General features: G+C 42.7%; 1 protein-coding gene across 3 annotated transcripts; it reads right to left on the reverse strand.

The window, feature by feature from the left end:
* Nucleotides 1-2,406: 2,406 nt before the first annotated feature.
* ARMC12 (armadillo repeat containing 12) lies at nucleotides 2,407-9,203 on the reverse strand. 3 transcript variants are annotated; one of them, XM_074311159.1, is made up of 6 exons: nucleotides 8,993-9,203; nucleotides 8,247-8,380; nucleotides 7,756-7,890; nucleotides 4,678-4,851; nucleotides 3,933-4,004; nucleotides 2,407-2,973 (listed from the first exon to the last, which is right to left on the reverse strand). In XM_074311159.1, exons 1-6 carry the CDS (start codon nucleotides 9,135-9,137, stop codon nucleotides 2,635-2,637), a joined length of 999 nt encoding a protein of 332 aa, XP_074167260.1. In that variant the 5' UTR covers nucleotides 9,138-9,203; the 3' UTR covers nucleotides 2,407-2,634. The 3 variants fall into 3 exon arrangements, with proteins under 3 accessions (XP_074167260.1, XP_074167258.1, XP_074167257.1); XM_074311157.1 differs by having other exon boundaries at nucleotides 8,247-8,392; nucleotides 8,993-9,187; XM_074311156.1 differs by having other exon boundaries at nucleotides 8,247-8,425; nucleotides 8,993-9,187.
* Nucleotides 9,204-18,663: the final 9,460 nt, after the last annotated feature.

Here is an 18,663-nt window from a genome sequence, read left to right on the forward strand (position 1 = left end):
AAGAATTGTATATGATTAACCTACATTGGATTGCTTACTGTCTAGTAGTGAGAGAGGAAGGAGGAAGAGGAGAGAAAAAATTGGAATGAAAGGTTTTGCAAGGGTGAATGTTAACAATTATTTCCATGTATTTTGAAAACTAAAAAGCTATTATAAAAAAGTGGAACATATGTTTTGAAAATAAAAAAGTAGAATTATATTAATCCTCTTTCCACATTAGTCATGTTGAAGAAGAATCAGAACAAAAGGGGAAAAATCACAAGAAAAACAAACATAGTATGCTTCAATCAGCATTCTTACTCCAAATTCTTTTTGATATGTACAGCATTTTCCACCATGGAAGCTTTTAGTTAAACAGTGTGATTTCACAATAGGAGAGCTTTGCTTTGGTATACTTTCTCCTGTGTATACTTTCTCTGAATTGTTATCAATTTGGATAAATAGGTTTCCTTGCTAATGGCATTATATGTTCACTTTGAAACTCATATGAAAACTGTGAGAAATCAAACCTTGCAATTAAAACTTAGGTCCTTCTTTCCCCTTTAACGATTAGCAATTAGTTTAACTTGAACCTGAACATCACATTTCTCAGACTAATAATACTTAAGGTAATTAATATTCTAGCCCAATATCCTCTGAGGAAAATAGATTGGCCAAGTTCTGATCCCAAATTCCCACTTCTCTTGGAGAAAATGAACTATCCCTTGGAGAAGGGTGAAGGGAAAAGAGACTAGAGAGGTCAATTGTGGCTTCCTTTGAGCCATACAGATGCTCCATGTGCTCTCACTATACTTTGAACTAATATTTTTTGTAGTTGGTTAGTAAAAGAAAAACAGTAGGGGCCAATGATTTGAATGGATGTGCCCAAGATCTAGAGTAGTTTTCAGTACATTCTAGAATGGAGAATCATCTAAAGGGAAATCAGAATTGATGTCAGCACAAAAGGAGAGGATGACTCTGAGCTGGATCTCTCCCCATCTCTTTCCTTCCTCAAATTCTGAGTCCCTAAAAGGAGCAAGGCTCCATCTGCATAGCACAGCAGAGCTAGGAGGAAGCAAGCCATGGATCCAGTGGGGTGGATATCTCTGGGAGGTATGTCCCAAGAATAGTTCTCATATCTAAGTGGTTCATAATAGAATAAGTCATTTTACTCAAAGCTTTGATTTGTTAGAATTATAGATTCAAAGCTATAAGTGGCTTTCAACAGCATCTAATCCAATTCTTTTTCTTTCCAAGTTGAAGAAACCAAGACTCGGGTTTTGATTTGCTCAAGGTAACAGGTAGTTTAAAAATATTTGAACACAGGTCCTCTGACTTCAAATCTGGTGATTCTGTCCATACCACCATTCTGCCTTAGCATTATCGAGACCAACCAAGTCATTACCGGTCATCTTGACCTATGTCTTACCACTGGAATCTGATGACCCTGAGAAGAAAAGCTGATGAAAGTCATCAGCACAGCCCTTCCTCACTTAAGTCCAATTCATTTGTAGAACTTTCTTGATGTCATTGGTCCTCTCTGAAAATAAGGATGAACCACCAAGAGCAATTCAGCAACCACAAGAAGAAAACATTGTGATTCTATGCATCTCTCTCTCTCTCTCTCTCTCTCTCTCTCTCTCTCTCTCTCTCTCTCTCTCTCTCTCTCTGTGTGTGTGTGTGTGTATATATATATATATATATATATATATATATATATATATATATATACATATATATATGAGATTTAGATTGTAGACAAGTATATGACCTTTAACAAGTCACCTCACTTAGACCTCTGTTCCCTGACCTATAAAATGAGATTAGACTAGGTAGTCTCTATTCTGATGCTCTCTATAAATTTGATCATCTTTGTTTGGACTTTAAATCCTCTGGTCTGGGTTCCCAAGTCCTGTACATGTCCATGGATGCAGTGCTACCTGTATAGTACATGTCCATGAATGTGTAATGCTCCCTGTGTAGTACATGTCTATGGATGTGCTGTGCTCCCTGTACAGTACATGCACAAGTCCTGACTCCATATGTGGAAATTTAGAAAGTGATCTAAATTTCTAAAAAAAGAAAAATTGATTCCGGAAGATATAACTTTTTCACAAGGGTGTTGGGGAACTAGAGGAAGGGATAGATTATACTTTGTCTCTGAATTTCTGAGTGAGCTTTAGGGACTTGTTTCTCGTTTTCCTTTCTTGTAGAGAAAATATCGGGATTATTAGAGATCACCCTAATGGCCATTTTGACCAACCCCCTCCTTTCACAGATGAGAACATGTGACTTGCCCAGGGTCACACACACAGTGATAGATCAGGGATTAGAACCCGAGTTCTCTGTATAGCACTCAGGCTCACCATCACCCAAATACTAAGGGCAGGGCCGACATTTGAACCAAGGTCCTTTGACTCCAAATCCAGTGCTCTTTGTATTTCGTGCTAATGAGGAAAATGCTTAGGGGGATGACACACAAGTTGTTCTTCCTTGGGGACTGGGGTAAAACAAGGTGACTTCTGGGAGGTTCTTTCAAGCTCCGATTTGGAACAAATGCTGCCTCTTCTCAAGTATTCCTACCCCCACCCTACTTCTTTTTTTTTTTTTTTTTCTTTTTCTTTTTCTCTCCCATATGACATTTATTGTTTCTCCTTAACTGGCATCCCCTTCATTAAAGTAGGAAGAGGTTTCAAGGCTGGAGGAGGGCCGGTTGCCAATGTCCTGAGGGCACTGCAGGCTGACAATGACCTTGCAAGCCTGAATCTGTACCTCCTCCTCCGGATGAATGACCAGAGCCAGCAGCCGGTCAGCCAGGCGGGACTCATCCCCAAAGAGCGCTTCATGCAAAGATTGTTCATTATATTGCCAGTTCACTGCTCGGTAGTGGGGAGAACTCCGACCCTCACTCAGTCGCTCCGCAAACACTAGCACCTCAAACAGCAGGCTCCCAGGTTGTGTGGATTGGAATAGGTTCAGGAAATTACTATGTACCTAGGGGAGTGGGGATGGCGTGGGAAGGGAAGGTTGGAGAGAAGGGCAAAGAATTAGTCATATTTCTGTAGCCTGTGAATGTTTAAAAAAGGTTTTGCTCATGATAAAGGCACATGGAGTAAGTAATATGGGTATTATAATTCCCATTCTATAGATGAAGGAAACCCAGGCTCAGAGTAGACAAGTAACTTGACCGGAGTCAAAAATCTCAGTAAATGTGAGAAGATTACAACCCAATTCTCCTGATGCCAAGATGAGCAGTCTTTTCATTATGCCATCTCATTAGGCGACTCTTCAAGGCAGTTATGTAGCAAAATGGATTGAGTCAGGAAAACTTGAGTTCAAATCCAATCTCAAACACTTATTCATTGTGTAATCTTGCATAAACCACTTAATCCTCTGTCTACCTCAGTTTCCTTATCATGGAAAAGTTTTGCATGACTGCACATGATCTCTATCAAAGTGCCTCTTCAAGGAGGGGGGAAAGAGAGAGGCAGTGTATATTATATATCCTATGAAATTACAACTTATAAATAATTTAAAATTACAATATTATATAATATATAAAATATTATTTGGAACTCAACATTTTAAAAAATGTTAAATTTTTATATGCAATTAGGAAAAAATTAAAATAAATTAAGTTTATCCCCTCTTCCCTTATCCATCTCCATAGAGATTTAACTATGAGAGGGACAAGGGCAACCTCTTTTCCACTTCAAAACTCCAAAGTTTTAGATCTTCGGTGGCAACTCCTCCTAAAGAAGATCATGTCCCCCTCTTCCTCTTCAGGATTGTTTTAATACTATGCACTGGGGGGTGGGGGGCAGGGAGATGAACAAAATGATCTGTTTAACTTTCTTCCCACACCCTGAGAAGCCTTAGTCTGTACCCATGCTCCTTGACTCCTCCAAACTCACTCCTTGCTCCCCTCCTCTATGGGGTGAGAGGAGACTTACCTGGCAATTAAGGATGTCATATAATAGGTCGTTTTTCTGGGCCAGATGACTCAGGAGTCGAACAGCTTGGACCTGAAGGAGGAGGGCAGTATATCACCTAGGGCAGCTAGGTGGAGCAGTGGATAGAGCGCTGATTCTGGAGTCATAAAGCCCCTGAGTTCAAATTCTGCCTCAGATACTTACTGGCTGTGTGACCCTGGGCAAGCCACTTAACCTCTTCATGCCTCAGTTTCCTCATCTGTAAAATGGGAATAATAATAGCACCTACCTTACAGGGTTGTTGTGAGGATAAAGTGAGATATTTGTAAAGTGCTTTATAAATATTAAAGCACTATATAAATGCTAACTATTATTATCATCATCATCATCAAATCGATTTAGACCTGCAAAGGACCTCAGAGTCCATCAAATCCAGTTCTCTCATTTTACAGATGAGGAAAATGAGGCTCAAAGAGATTTAAGTGATTTACCGAAGTTTGCAGAACTAGTGATAAGATGTAAATTTGGACCCAGGTCCTCTTATCTCCAAAGCCAGTGCTCCGAGAAAGGGAGCTGTACTTGAGTGTGAGATCTGGGGGTGCAGGGTGGGCAGAGGGAACTGGGGCAAGTGAAAGAAAGAGAGACTCATTTTACCACTGAGGGTAGGTGGGGACTGTGTCACAATTAAGTGCTTGTTTTTGTGGGTTGGGGGTGAGGGGCTGGTTGATGGAAGATGGCACCATTCACGACTGTGGTCCTCAGATACCTGTGCCAGGATGCTGTCTGTCTGCAAGATCTCCATAAGGGATGGCATCACCCGACGGAGTTGTGGGTGAGCAAAGTCAGGCAGTGGCAATCCATTGAGCAGCCTCAAGCCTGCAATGTGCAGCTCAGAATCCCACACGGTGGAGATCAGCTCTAAGACTTTGATAGAATGCTCCTGGGGGAGAGGAAAAGAAGAAGGAGTTTGACTCTGCAATCACATCTTCCAGCCCTTGATGCCCTCAATAATTTCTCTCCCCTAGTGACCACTTTTCACTCCTCTACCCCAGCAAAGTTTCCTATAAGCTGAGGGGGACCCAAATGCCTAGGCTAAGAGGTATTGCTGAGAAAGACAAGAGTATCAAAACAACAAACAGAAACTAGGTGAGAGAAGAGCTAAGGTTCAAATGGGAAAGCAACCCCCACTGGGGTTTTCATTCCAATCTTTCTTGTTTGGAGCAGGATCACACAAAGAGAGACAGTGCTGCCTAATGGATAGGGACTCAGAAAACTTGGGTTCAAAATTCATTTCTGATTCATAATGACTGTGTGATCCTGCGCCAGTCACTTAACCTTACCCAGACAAAAGTGTATGCCTCTAAATTACAGGACAGTTACCCATTTGCGTTGGTAAGAGATTCTTACCAAACAATTTCCTAGATGGAGGAATCACATTTCTACCCTCTTTCACCCCCAGAAAAAAAATCACAGTATATAGAGAAGGGAGATGTTTTACATATTATTTTATTTTATTAAAATTTATTAAATTCATTATTCATATTATATATTGATATTGTGGACAATATTAATATGGTAATAATTTTATTATTTATATTAAATATTTTATTTTAAAATATTTTATATTTTAAAGATCTAGAGTGAGGAAACTGAGGGCCTCAGGATAGGAGCATGTGCTGGTAAATGTTGAATAGCCAGGTCTCCAAAAGCAAAAACATACATATGATATGCTTTTAAGTTGAATCTATATTACTGATATTTTCTCCATTATTTTCATAAGTCAAGACAACCAATTAAAAAAAAAAACAAAAACAAAATAAACCCCGGTTTGTGACATTGCCTATTCTGGAGATGTAAATGCTCACTCTGAAAACTGAGCAATTGATGGGAGCAGATTAAAAGCAGGACCCAAAAGATGCCTTCCCCCAGATCAAAAAGCCAATAAACAGTCAAGAAGGAATTTGAACTCAAGTCTTCTGTTTGAAAACCTACTCAGCCTCATCATACCACAATGTGTCTCTATTGTATGTTCACAGTTTGGGGTGTAGGACATAGGGATTTTACATAGTCAGCCCATGCTTTTATAAGTTTCAAAGGATTCATGATGAAAAATCTACTTCCAAAGAGAAAGAACTGATAGACTCAGTGTAGAATGAAGTATACTTTAAAAACATTTTTACAGGGTTTTTTTTAATATGTATTTTCTTTGCAACATGGCTAATATGGAAATGTGTTTCACCCAGCTTCACATATATAATCAATATCCTATTGCTTGTCTTCTCAAGGTTTGGGGGATACATGGGAGAAAGGGAGGAAATGTAACATTAAAAATGAATAATAAAATTTGTTTACATGTCCTTGGAAAATATTGAACAAAATAAAACTATTTTAAGAAAGAATTCATAGTCTAAGTTGGAATATAATGAACGACACAAGCCATTTAAATTAATAAAGAGATATCCAGTGATCACATGCTCAATACTATGTTGGAGACTGTGGAGGGATACCAAGAGCTATAAGATAGTCCAATCTAACTGGGAAAGCAAGTTGATGTTTGTCCATGGAATGGCATCAAACAGCTGGTGCTATGACATGCAAGTGAATTGGATTTGAGTGAGACAGCACTCTTCAAGGATTACCTGCCTCGCCTTCCCCTCCAGAACCATCTGGATCCCAGTGACAAGATATATCTCAAGATGACTGGAGATGGCCCTGGATAAAATGGGAGACTTTGGCCTTTTTAAGCTCAAGTCTTCCAACAGTTTGTCTGAAGCCATACCCATTCAGTGATTAAGGCTAGGTAGCAATTGACAGCAAAGAATCTCTTCTTTTATCTAGTCCAAAAAATAAAATCTAAATAAATGAACAAATGAATCTCAGGCTTTCTGGCCAAAGCTGGCTTCCAGACTGGAATTAGGAAAACAAGATATACACAAGAAGATCACAGGTCAAGGCAAAATATTCTAAGTGGCAAATGTCAATACAGAAGGCTCCTAAGGGCTGGAGTAGGCAGAGGAAAAGTAAGATTTAAATTGTACTTAAAGGTTAAATGGCTTGCATAGACTGTATGTGTCAGAGGTGGGACTAGCACCCAGTCTTCCTGAAACTGAGGTCAGCTCTCTAGCCACTAGTCCACTACTGCTCACTGCCAAATTAATCTTCTGAAAACACTCTACCAAGAAAATCCTAAATAGGGTCACCAAGAGTTGGACATGAGTAAATAGGGTTTGTAAAGTTTCCCGCAATACTCCAAAAGGTTGAAGACCACTTATCCAGGTCTCCATATTTATTGTTCTCTGTTTCATTAAGTTGTATCCTGTCTCCCTTAAGTGTTCTTAACAAAACAGTGTCTTAGGTTTCACTTATGCTTCTCATAGGCTCTCACACAATGCTGAGCACATACACAGGCTGGAAAAACACTTGTTGAGCTGAATTTAATATCCTAGAGACGGGTTAAAAATGCTTCACTTAAGCATGACTCATACATGTGCCTGGTACCACTCCCAGTCCCCCAATCCTGTTGCCAGTCTATCCATGCTGCTATTTGGAGCTCCCACCCAGCCCTCCATCTCCACCAGCAAAGTCACCATCCCCATCATGGTGGTCCTTATTCACCCTCCCTGAATGTTGTCATGGAGATTCTGACTAGCCTTAAGTCCAGATTCCAGGGCCAAGGCAACTCAAGAGTTTTTATTAGGGTTATAATTTACTATAAAGAAAGGAGTGGATTATTTGTATATTTCTATAGGGTACAAACAAGCAAGGATTCAGAGGATTTAGAGCCTCCCTTACCTTCCTCATCCTCCCCAAGTCTGCCCCTTAATTCATTCACCCCTGGGTTCACCTGGATCTTAAGCCTGAACTTCCTTATACCAGAGAAAGCCTTCAGAGCATTGAGAGCTTGGATTTTGACACTGTTGTCCTTGTCATCGAGCAGGGAGCCCACCAACCTGATGTCCTCAAAGGTGCAGGTAGAGGCCTGTATGGGGTGAAAGGTGGGAAGGGCATGGGAGGAGGAGAGGAGAAAAGGGCACCCTGGGGCCAGTTCCTCCCACAGTTCCCTTCTCTAACAAAAAGCCTGGGGACATAAATGGAACCCTGTCCCTCATCACTGGCTGCTCAAAGGGGAGGGAGGGAGGATTTGTGGTTCTTAACCTCTGCCCCCATCACCTTGATATGGTCCCAGTCGGTGTCAGTCCAACAGCTAGAACTGCAGGAGCCACTCAGGATCCTGGCCCTCGCTCCACCCACTCCCAGACATCAGGGTGAGAGCTTCCTTCCGCCCTCCCTCCTTCTCTCTCCCTCTGCCCATCCCTTCCCTGGGCCGCTTCTCACTTCGGCTTCCAACAAGTAGACACACCGGGTGATGCTGTGAAGAATCATGCCCTTGGAGTACTCATCCTGTTTGTTTTCCAGTGAGTTGAGGAGCCTTCGAAGTTCTCCAGAGTCTTTCCCATGCCGTTCTCGTTCTATAGCCAGGCCTAGGCAGTCCCCATCCACCCCCAACCCCAGGCCTTAAAATGAGTGAGTGAAGAGTAAAGGGGGAATACCTTACTTTCCTCATTCGCCCCAAGAGTGCCCTTTAATCACTTGCCTCTGGGTTCACCTAGATCTTAAGCCTGAACTTCCTTATACTAGGATCTGAGCAAGGTGGGAGGAAGCCCTGGATTTTCTGGTATATAGTGTCTGCCCCAAAGTTTTCAGACAAGATGGATGAGGGTATGGGCAATGAAGCTCCTGAGCAGTTGCTGACATCAAATTTAATATACTCTCTATTGGAAATCTCAGTAAAGCTCAAACTGGGCAGAAGGGAAAGGTGCCTCAAACTGGTGGCAACCACTTTGGAGACCTATCAGGTCATGCTTTAAAATCTCCTGGTGGCTTTGTCTCTAGCTGTTGGGGAATCCTGCCAAGCCCTTTCTTTGGCAACCTGTGCCTAAGGGGCTATAGGGCAGGTACCAGCAGAAAAGAGGAGAGAGGGAGAAGAGGGAAGCTCAGAGGAGTCACTTCGGTGACTCCTCCTGTTGGAGTCAGTTTTGTCCTTTGGGACTGAGCCCTCTCCCAGGAGCCCTAGAACTCACGGGCAATGCAGACGGGTGAGGCGGATGCGTCAGATGAATGACTGTTCATGCCAGCCTTGATGGCTTTGTAGAGCAGGTAGATGGCACCCGCACCTGTGGCCAAGCCCACTACACCCTTTGGGAGTTTCAAGTCCGTGAGATCCATGCTTGCCAGCTCCCCCTCGGGTGGGGAGCTTGGACCACAGGTACCCCAGGCAGAGGCTTCCGGAATTGGAACTTCCAGTGAAACCCAGAATCCAAGGAACCAAAATCAGAACCTGGAACTCAGCAAACAAAGGAAACTAGGGGAGGCACTCTGCCTCCCCCTCACCGAGAGGGCAAATCTGGGCATAAAGATGAGGGAAACCAAAGGGCTATGATACGGGCCAGGGTGGGAGGAGAGGAGCAGGTGGGACCAGCTAGAAAGAACCCAGGGGAGTCGGAGGGAGGATCCCACAGACTAGACCCATGGAAATCTTAAAGACATAAACACATAGTGACTCCTAACTGTATGATGTTGGGCAAGTAATTTCCCTCTCCTGGACCTCAGTTTCCTTCTCTGTAAAAGAAGCGTTGTGAAGTAGATGATCTTTATCAAGGTGCCTCCCAGCTCCAGGTCCTGTTCCCCAATCTCCCATTTTAGAAGTAGCCAGGTCGTTCTTGAGGGTTCATTGCCGCTAGGGGGCAGAAGGACCCCATCAGCTATTTATATGCAGGAGGTCCGGCTTAGGGGAGACAGTATGACGCAGGGAGGGAGCCCTGGGGCCGCTCGTAATGGCTTTCAGCTTTCTCCTTCCCTTCTCCCCGCCCCAGTCCGCCATCATGGCACTGTAGAGGAGGACCTCTCCAGAGTATTTAGGAAGATGAGAAGAAGAGGGGGAGCACAGAGTAAAGTTTGATTTGAGAGTCACTAATTTAAACATGAGCCAGTCTCTCCCATTAGGGCAGTACGAGGGGGAAAACAAGCAGCTCTGAGCATCCCTAACCAGCCAATCCCAACCCAACCAGAGCTGGGGCTTATGAGACAATAGGCCAGATGGAGGCTGTTGAGAGATCATGGGCCATTTAGTGCAGTCCCCTCGATTACAGATGAAGACCCTAAGATCTAAAACAGGTTAACAGCTGTGGTTTGTATAGGTTTGCAAGAGCCTCGTCTAAGTGGCACAGTGGAAAGAGAGACAGGCCTGGATTCATCTTCCTAAATTCAAATTCAGGTTCACACGTTTACTAGCTGTGTGACTTTTTCCCTTATTTTGCTTCAGTGTCTCTGTAAATGAACTGAGAAGATTACAAATCACTGTAGTATCTTTAGAAAACAAACAAACAAACAACGAAAAACAAATGGAGTCATGAAGAAGCAAAGGGAATTGAACAAGTATTTAAATACCTATCAAACCAATAAAGTTTTTTTTCAATCCTTTCAATAGTATGTGACCCCATGACCCCACTGCGGTTCTCTTAGCAAAAAATACTAGAATGGTTTGCTATTTCCTTCTCCAATATTTTACAAATGTTATTCTTTATAGCAACACTGTGAAGTAGGTGCTATTATTATCCCCATTTTGAAGATGAGAAAAACTGAGATTGAGAGAGTTTAAGCGACTTGCCCAGAGTCACACAATTAGGATCTGAAATTCGAACTCAGCTCTAACTCCAGGTCCACCACTGTCTTCACTACAATACCAAGGTTCAAGCACTTGACCGAGCTCAAACTAGTTGCTAGCAGATGTAAACCAGTGGAACAGACCATACTGTCCCAGTCTTCCAGCATAGTTCTCTCACTGTCATTCAGTAAAGAATCCAAAAATTCTACTGAGTTTATGTCAAGGTGAAGTTTTACCTACCTGACTTTTATAATCTTCTCTTTAGGTAACTGGACTCTGTCATAATAGGATTTGGAAAGTTGGGAAGTTGGAAAAGAGGGAAAAATGAGTTGGTATGATAAAAGGAGTGAGTGCATAAGTCTGGAGACCTGGGTTTAAATCACTACTTTACAATTACTATGTATTCACCCTTTGGGCAAACCCTTAATTTTGCTATTATTTAGCCTCAGTTTTTCCATTTTTAAAAGGGACAAATGGAAGCAGCTGCTCTCTTGAGTCCTTTCTCTGCCCTGTTTCTTCCTGCAAAGGAACTGCAAAGCAAAGCTTTTCCAAAAGAGCTAGAACTCTAGGGCTAGTGTGAAACATAGAGGAAGGCACAAGAAGAAACACTTTTTCAATATTATCTGTTGTACATGTATACATGTTTAACATCAAGAGATTTCACTTTGTCACTTCAAGTCCAACAAGCATTTATTAAGTATCTACCCAATATATATATATATAATACTTATACCTAGCATAAAAAAGATATTGATTTTTTTTTGATTCAATCCTTTTAGTAGTATGTGACCCCACCATAACCCCACTGGAATTTGTTGGCAAAAATATTGAAATGACGTGCCATTTCCTTCTCCAGTTCATTTTACATATGAGGAAAGTGAGGCAAACAGAGTTAAGGGACTTGCCCTAGATGACACAATTAGTAAGTAGTTGAGGCTGGATTTGAACTGAGAAAGATGAGGTTTTTTTTTTGACTCTGGGCCTTGGCACTCTATCCAAATGCTCCACCTAGTTGCCCCTACACAGGAAATAGAAAATCAAAATGAAAAATTTCCCTTGCCCTGAAGGAGCTCATGTTCTACTGGAGAAGAACAACATGTGATCATAGATTGTAAACTGGCAGGGGACTTTAGAGATCATCTGGTCTAATCTCATAAGAAAACTGAGGTTTGGAAGTGATCTACCCAAGATCACACAGCTGGCAAGTAGGATCTGAATTCAAGTCCTGTTGCCAAGTCTAGAATATATTCCAGTGCTCTATTCTGCATAAATACTTCAAAATAGATGAAGATTTCAGGGGGAGGAATGAAGGGGGAATAGCACTAAGGAGAGCAAGAACATTCCCCCATAGAAGACAGCACCTAAGCTGAGCCTTGAAGTTCGGCTGAAGTAGAGAGGGAGGGCATTCCAGGCCAGGAGGGCAGCCTGTGCAAAGTCATGGAGGGGGGAAATGGACTGCCAAGTTCAGAGAACAGAATGTCGACCAATTTGGCTGGAACATAGCGTCCATGAAGGGGAGTAATATGCAATAAGCCTGGAAAGGTAAGCTGGAGCCAGACTGTGGAGAGCTTTAAAGTCTTATGTGTTACAAGGGAAACTCAGAGCCTCCAGTGGACAGTAACACACTGTTCCTGAAATTTTCAAATGCTGTCCAATTCTGCCTCCTCCACCCTCCACCCCAATGTCTCTGTGACTCCCACATTCCCATCCACTTTTCCCTTCACTGTCCCCTCCTTTTTCTTTTGGCTAACCACTAGGCAGAGACTCTGGGAAGTAGCCAGTGAGGGAAAAGGGGTAAATGCCCAAGCCCATAGAAATATTTATCAGCAATTATTTCCATAAAGCCCACCATTTTCTACCCACTCCATTATCAGCAGAGTAAAAAATGAGAAACTTTTTTCTTATCTATAAGCCCTTCAGAATATTCTTATGGGACTTTTTTTTCTTCTTTATCTTCATTTTAACCAAACTTCATTTATATAATAGTTTGCATTTTCAATATAATTAAAGAGCTTGCCCCATAACAGTCTTTTGAGGCAGGAAGCAGATATTATTTCAGAGGACAATAGAAAAGGACACTGAGACCCAGGTAGGTGAAGTAATTTTTTTGTTTTGGGTTTGTTTAGGGTTTTTTTGGTAAGGCAATTGGGGTTAAGTGATTTGCCCAGGATCACATAGCTAGTATTAAGTGTCTGGGGTCAAACTTGAACTCGGGTCCTCCTGACTCCAGGACTGGTGCTCTATCTTACTGTGCCAACTAGCTGCTCCCAAGTAAAGTAATTTAGGCAAAGTCAGACCAGCTAGTATCTGGCACACACAAAAATGCTTAATACATGTTGTTGATAGATTGAATTGCAGGCAAGATTCGAAGAAGCCAGGTCCTCTAGCCCCAAATCCAGCATTTTTTTCACTAACTGTTGTATAAAGTTAGAATTTGTTGTGTAGTGAAGATCCTTCTCCCCTTTCAGGAATGTCCTTGACTGAAAATTTCTACAGCATTCAACTCCCAGAAGGTTCCTGTGAGCTTTCCTTTCCTAGGACTAAGTAGTTCCAATTCATTTAATCGATTTTTACTGGGTCCTGTTCATGAACCCCAATATACTTTTAACATTGAGGGATTCAGAAGAAATATTCCAATGTAAAATTCTAAGGCAAATCAGCCTGACAGAAAAGGAACCACACAGCTTCTCCAAATTAGGCTCCCATAAAACTTATTATTGAGTCTGTTTCCTTTTGAACAGAACAACCCCACCAGCACGTATCTAGATTATGAGGCTCTCTGTCTATGACATCCTTTTCTGTATACCTTGTGCCTTAACCAAATCCAATCTCCAAACTTCATGTTTTTATAATTATTTCTGGCAGCTGGCTGTCCAATTCAGTTAATACAGATTTTGACAGATGGCAAGGCACTGTGCTATGTATTATCACTACTGAAATCTAGGAGGATGAACCCAAGGGTCCATTGGGGCCAGAGAAAAATAAAGTCAGGGAGAAATAACCAGAAGACCAGGGCTACATAATCCACCGCCAAAGCTTACTCTTACCCGTCGGTCTTTGGAAGCTACTTAATTGTGCTAAACTCAGTTTCATCTGTGGAATGGGTATAAATGATAGATTCTTTCAGCCTCAGATATCAAAGGATTAGTTCTACAGCGGAAAGGAAACTAACCCTCATTTTACATACGAGGAAACTGAGACTCCTCCAAGGTCAAGAGGAATTAAGCATCGGAGCCAGCTCTCCAGCTGGCACAAGCCCTTCAACTCAACAACCCTTTCCCAGGAAACCCGGGCTTCGGGACGTGCCTTCTAGCTTTTTCTCCTCACAGAGGAAGGAGGAGGCAGGATGGGGAAACCGGGAGGTGGCAGCTAAGCATTGCGAGCCGCAGGGGATGGGGGAGTTAGCGCAGAGGTGGGGGTGGGAGGCTACAGCGAGCCAGGGCGGAGGGTGTGGTGGGGAGGGTGTAGATGGGGCGGGGGCTGGAGGGGCATCTCCGGGGCTCCCAGGCTTCCCGCCTTCTCCTCTCTGTCCGGGGTGGCCGCGGCCCCCCTGCCCCCTCCATCTCTCAGTCGCCGCCACCCCCCAGTCTCGGTCTACCTCCGCCTCCGCGCCCCCTCCTCCCTCCAGCGCTGTATCCGGCGACGGGCACAGGATGTTCTGTCTCTCTCAGCTCACCCCCCCTCCCCGCCCCCGCTCTCACACTTTCTCTTTCGTCCCCTCCGCCTTCTCCCCTTCACTGTATCCCATCCCCCTCGTCTACTTCCTTCACCTTGTTTAACTCCTTCTACTCTGCGCTCCATTCCCTCAGGAGGAATGGGCTGGGGGGGCCTGGGGTGAGAGTGGCGAAAAGGGAGCCGGAGGGCCAGGACACCCCTCTCTACCACCCCCATCCGCACACACCCCACTCCCACTCCCAGACGGCCTGGCTCGGAGGCCCGGGGGTGGGGGTGGGGGTGGGGGTGGGGAAATTCGAGTGTCCCCAGTCCTAGGGCGTGTGCGGGGTGTGTCACACAGGAGTGTAGCTCGTGCCCCAATTAGGACTAGGGTTAGGAGAATGGTTTCTGTGGTTAGGGGTGCTTCAGGGACAGTTTGGTTCCAGCAAGTCTGCGGACCTGGAGAGTGGAGGTGGGGATGAGAAGGACATGGAAGGGTCACCAAATCCAGTCTCCTCACACGTACAGCTCATACATACGTAGCCACACCCCTACCCACACCCCAATTTTCCTAGGTTCACTGGATTTAGACCTAGTTGGGAAAAATTTCCATTTTAGGAAACTGAGGCCCATGGAGGGGGGAATGACTTGCTTCAGGAAGAAATAAAAAGATGACATTTATATCTCAAGCGGCATACAATTATTCTGACTACAAACAACTTATTTGTTCCACAACACTTTGGTAAGATGAGTACAGTAGGTTTTACTATTCCCATTTTACAGATAAGGAAACTGAGGCAAGTAAAGGTCACAGCCAATCCATCCTGGCAGAGACAGTCCTCAAACCCAGCATTTCCAGATTGAATGAATACTCTTTGCATCACCACAGCTGCTGTGACAGGAACATCCTATACCACTATGTAATTAATAGGTAACCAAGGAAGGGGGCCATTAAGTAGACTGCTCCAGGCCCAGCAGAGGTGGAAGTACAGCAGACCACCCTCATCTTCAGGGTCTTGAGTGAATGATTTGGGGAGAGGCTAAAGTAAAGTGGGAAAAGGAACTTTTCTCTCTCTTAGAGAGGATGGAGAAAAGTCCCACCTCTCCTTCTGACCTCACTGTTGTCATGGCAACTTCTTGGGGTGGGGGTAGGGGACCTAGAGTGGAAAGTGGGAGGAAACCCAGGGTAGAAGAGAGGCTGGAAGTCCCAAGGTTAGAGGATACCTTTCCCCTGCACTTTTCCACAAATTACTTCTGGGGATATTGAGGCAGGGACTAAGTACCTGGAAGGTAAAGCTAGGAATCAGATCCCAGAAAGTATCTGCCACCAGTGTAAGGGATCAAATTACTGTTGGAGGAAGTCGTAAGATATTTGTTTGCCCCTCCCTTTGTAATTCAGCAAATCTTTCTGTCCAAGAACAGAGATAGAGAACTGAGGCCCACTCCCACCAAGCTCTGAGGCCAGCAGGAGCAGGGCTCAAGGTTAGGCAAGGGGGTGGTCTTCAGGGCTCTCAGTGACAAATTGACAGTCACATCGAACGGCCCAACTTAGTTCTGTCAGTACTGAGTCTGCTGGTGGAGATGAGGAGGGGCAGGAGGCTGATTCACAGAGGTTTGGTTTTTTCCCCCCTTCCCAAGGCCCTTGGGAGGCTTGTGTATGTCAGGGTGATGTGTTTCTCTGTCTGATAATGTTCGGGAGGTATTAGTAGCCTTTCCAAACTATTAAACAACTGATCTTTCAAATAAGCCTTCATCCACTACGTGGTACTGAGCCCTGCTTTTACCAGTTTCTATGGAAAGAGCATTTTCTTTGTGCTTAGCACCTCAAAGAACTTATAGCCTAGTTGAGAAAGATGAAATGCAGATAGTGCTAAGTAATAAAGTTTGGTCCCAAGGAATCTAAGAACTGGACTGAGCTGTCACAGTTTGCAATAATAAAAAGAAGGGAAAGGGCACTGCACGAAAACAGGAATTTGGTAGGGCAAGGGGGATTGGTTCCTAAGCAGTAGAACAGGATGTTTCAATCAATGATGTCAAAGCCTTACCTGGTACATCTCCAAGCTGGTTCCTGCTATTATCTCTCACCACTCCACCACAATCACTCTCCCCAGCCCCAGAATTGCTGGGATTCTCAGTGGAGAGGATAATTGAAGGCTTCCAGTCTCCCCAATGGAAGGGACTGTACTACCATTTGGAGATGAAATTTGTTTCTCTCAAATTTTACTCTTTGGTCCTAACTCAACCCTCCGGGACAATTAGGGCAAATCTTCTATATGACAGCCCTTCAAATATGGAAAGACAGTTATCTCCCTTCCTCCTAAGTCTCTTCTCCAGGCTAAACTTCATGAGTTCCTTCAATTAGTCCTCCTGTGGCCTGATTTCCAGTCCTGGTATCCTGGCCATCCTGTTCTGGATGTGGTCCAGTTTGTCTTTGTTTTTCCTTAAATATGCCTCCCATAACTGAACACATGGCTTCAGATGTGGTCTGACCAAAGCAGAGGACAGCAGGACTATCACCTCCCAAGTTCGGAACACGGTGCCTCTCTCTAATGCAGCCTGGGATCACATTAGATGTTTTTGGCTGCGACATCGGATTGTTGACTCATGTTGAGCTTACAGTCCTCTGACACCCCCAGATTTTTTCACACGAACTGCTGTCTAGCCATGCCTTCTTTATTCTGTATTTGTGCAGCTGGTTTTTTGAACCCAAGTATAAGGGAATATGTGTATACATTGTGTGTATGTGTAAATAATATGTATCTATCTACATATACATATTCATGTACAGATACATTAGTATCTATATATATATATGAATACACATACATATATGTATATATTAAATTTTATCCTCAGATTCAACCCATACCTATAGCCTATCAAAATCTTTTCAAATTTTGACTCTGCCATCCAATGTGTTAAGTGATAATTCTTAATTTTATGCCATCTATAAATCTGATTAAACATATCAGTTATGCCTTCCTCCAAATCAATCAATCATTTATTCAATAACATTTATTAAGGCTAACTATGTGCTAGAAGCTGTGTTAAGTGTGGGGATACAATGGAAGACCAAAGTTTAAAAAAAAATTATCTGTCTCAAGGATCTCAGAGTTTTAATGAAAGAGGCCACATGCAAACAACCAGGTAAAAGTAGAATATAAAATATATTGGAAACAATCAATAGAGGGAAAATACTAGTTTTATAGGGGAACATGAAAGATTTCTTGTAGAAGGTGGGACTTTAGTTGAAACCTGAAGGAACCCAGTAAAACTAAGAAGTGGACACGAAGGGGAGATCCCAGGCCTGGAACCCAGCCAATGAAAATGCCCAGAGTAAGAAAATGGAATTGTGTTCAAGGTACAGGATGAAGGCTATATTACTGGAAAACATTGTTGATATTTATGCTTTATTCTAAAAGAGGACCATGCCTCAGGAAGGTGATGCCATGACATGAATTGGATTTAAGTGACTTTGCAAAGTGTCCAACCTCACTCCTCCAGAGCCATCTGGGTCCAGTGGTACACACAATATAGGGATGGTAGTGGGGAAGATGGTATAGTCTCTGGAAGGCTTTAAAAGCTAAAAAGAGACTTTTATATTTGATTCCTAGAGGCAATAGTGAGTCACTGGAGTTGATTAAATAATAGAAAGGTAGGGTGACATGATCAGATTTGTATTTTAGGGAGATCGGTTTGATCAAATAGAACAATCAACCTCATATCCCTGGGGTTTTCCATTAGAGACAGCTCTCCAAAATGACATCAATACATTAATAATTTCTCTTTTGGTCAGACTGTTTAGTCAATTCTGAATCTATTTAGTTGTACTATCTATCATCTTGCTCTAATCTCCCCAACTTTTCCCCATCGACATCAAAAGAGACTTTGGCAATGACTTTTGAGATTTCTTGACCTTAATAGGAAGCTTATGAATGAAATGTTCAAAAGAATTGCATATATTTAACCTCTATCAGATTTCTTGCTGTCTTAGAGAGGGGGGAGGTAAGGGAAGGAGAAAAATTTGGAACAAAAATGTCTTACAAAAAATTAATGTTGAAAACTATCTTTATTGCATATGTTTGGTCTGTGTTGGATTGCTTGCTGTCTTGGGGGGAAGGGAGGAAAGGGAGAAAAATTTGGAGCACACAGGGTTTTTGTTGAAAACTATCTTTGCATGTGCTTGGAAAAAAATAAAATACTACTTTTAAAAAGAACAAGAATAAAAAATTTAAAAAGAAAGCTCTTTACATGTATTTGGAAGAACTAAATAATAGTATTTAAATAAATATTATTTAAACTTATGAATGGGTAATGCTCTGAGAGATATAGTATATTGTAGAAGGAAAAGAACTGACAATGACACTAACTCATTTATGTGATCCTTATTTTCTTCTCGACAAGTGGAGACAATCTGGGAGAATCATTTTAATT

Source organism: Sminthopsis crassicaudata, chromosome 4 (assembly GCF_048593235.1).
Source record: "Sminthopsis crassicaudata isolate SCR6 chromosome 4, ASM4859323v1, whole genome shotgun sequence".
Taxonomy (NCBI): Eukaryota; Metazoa; Chordata; class Mammalia; order Dasyuromorphia; family Dasyuridae; genus Sminthopsis; species Sminthopsis crassicaudata.

Bases quoted from the DNA above. Each gene is read 5' to 3' on its own strand.
- ARMC12 (XM_074311156.1), bottom strand. From the start codon at position 9,137: ATGGATCTCACGGACTTGAAACTCCCAAAGGGTGTAGTGGGCTTGGCC. The intron at 7,891-8,246 runs GTGAGAAGCGGC...CACCCCATACAG, and splicing joins TCTACTTGTTGGAAGCCGAA to GCCTCTACCTGCACCTTTGA. The intron at 4,852-7,755 runs GTGAACCCAGGG...CCTCTCCCCCAG, and splicing joins AGTTCAGGCTTAAGATCCAG to GAGCATTCTATCAAAGTCTT.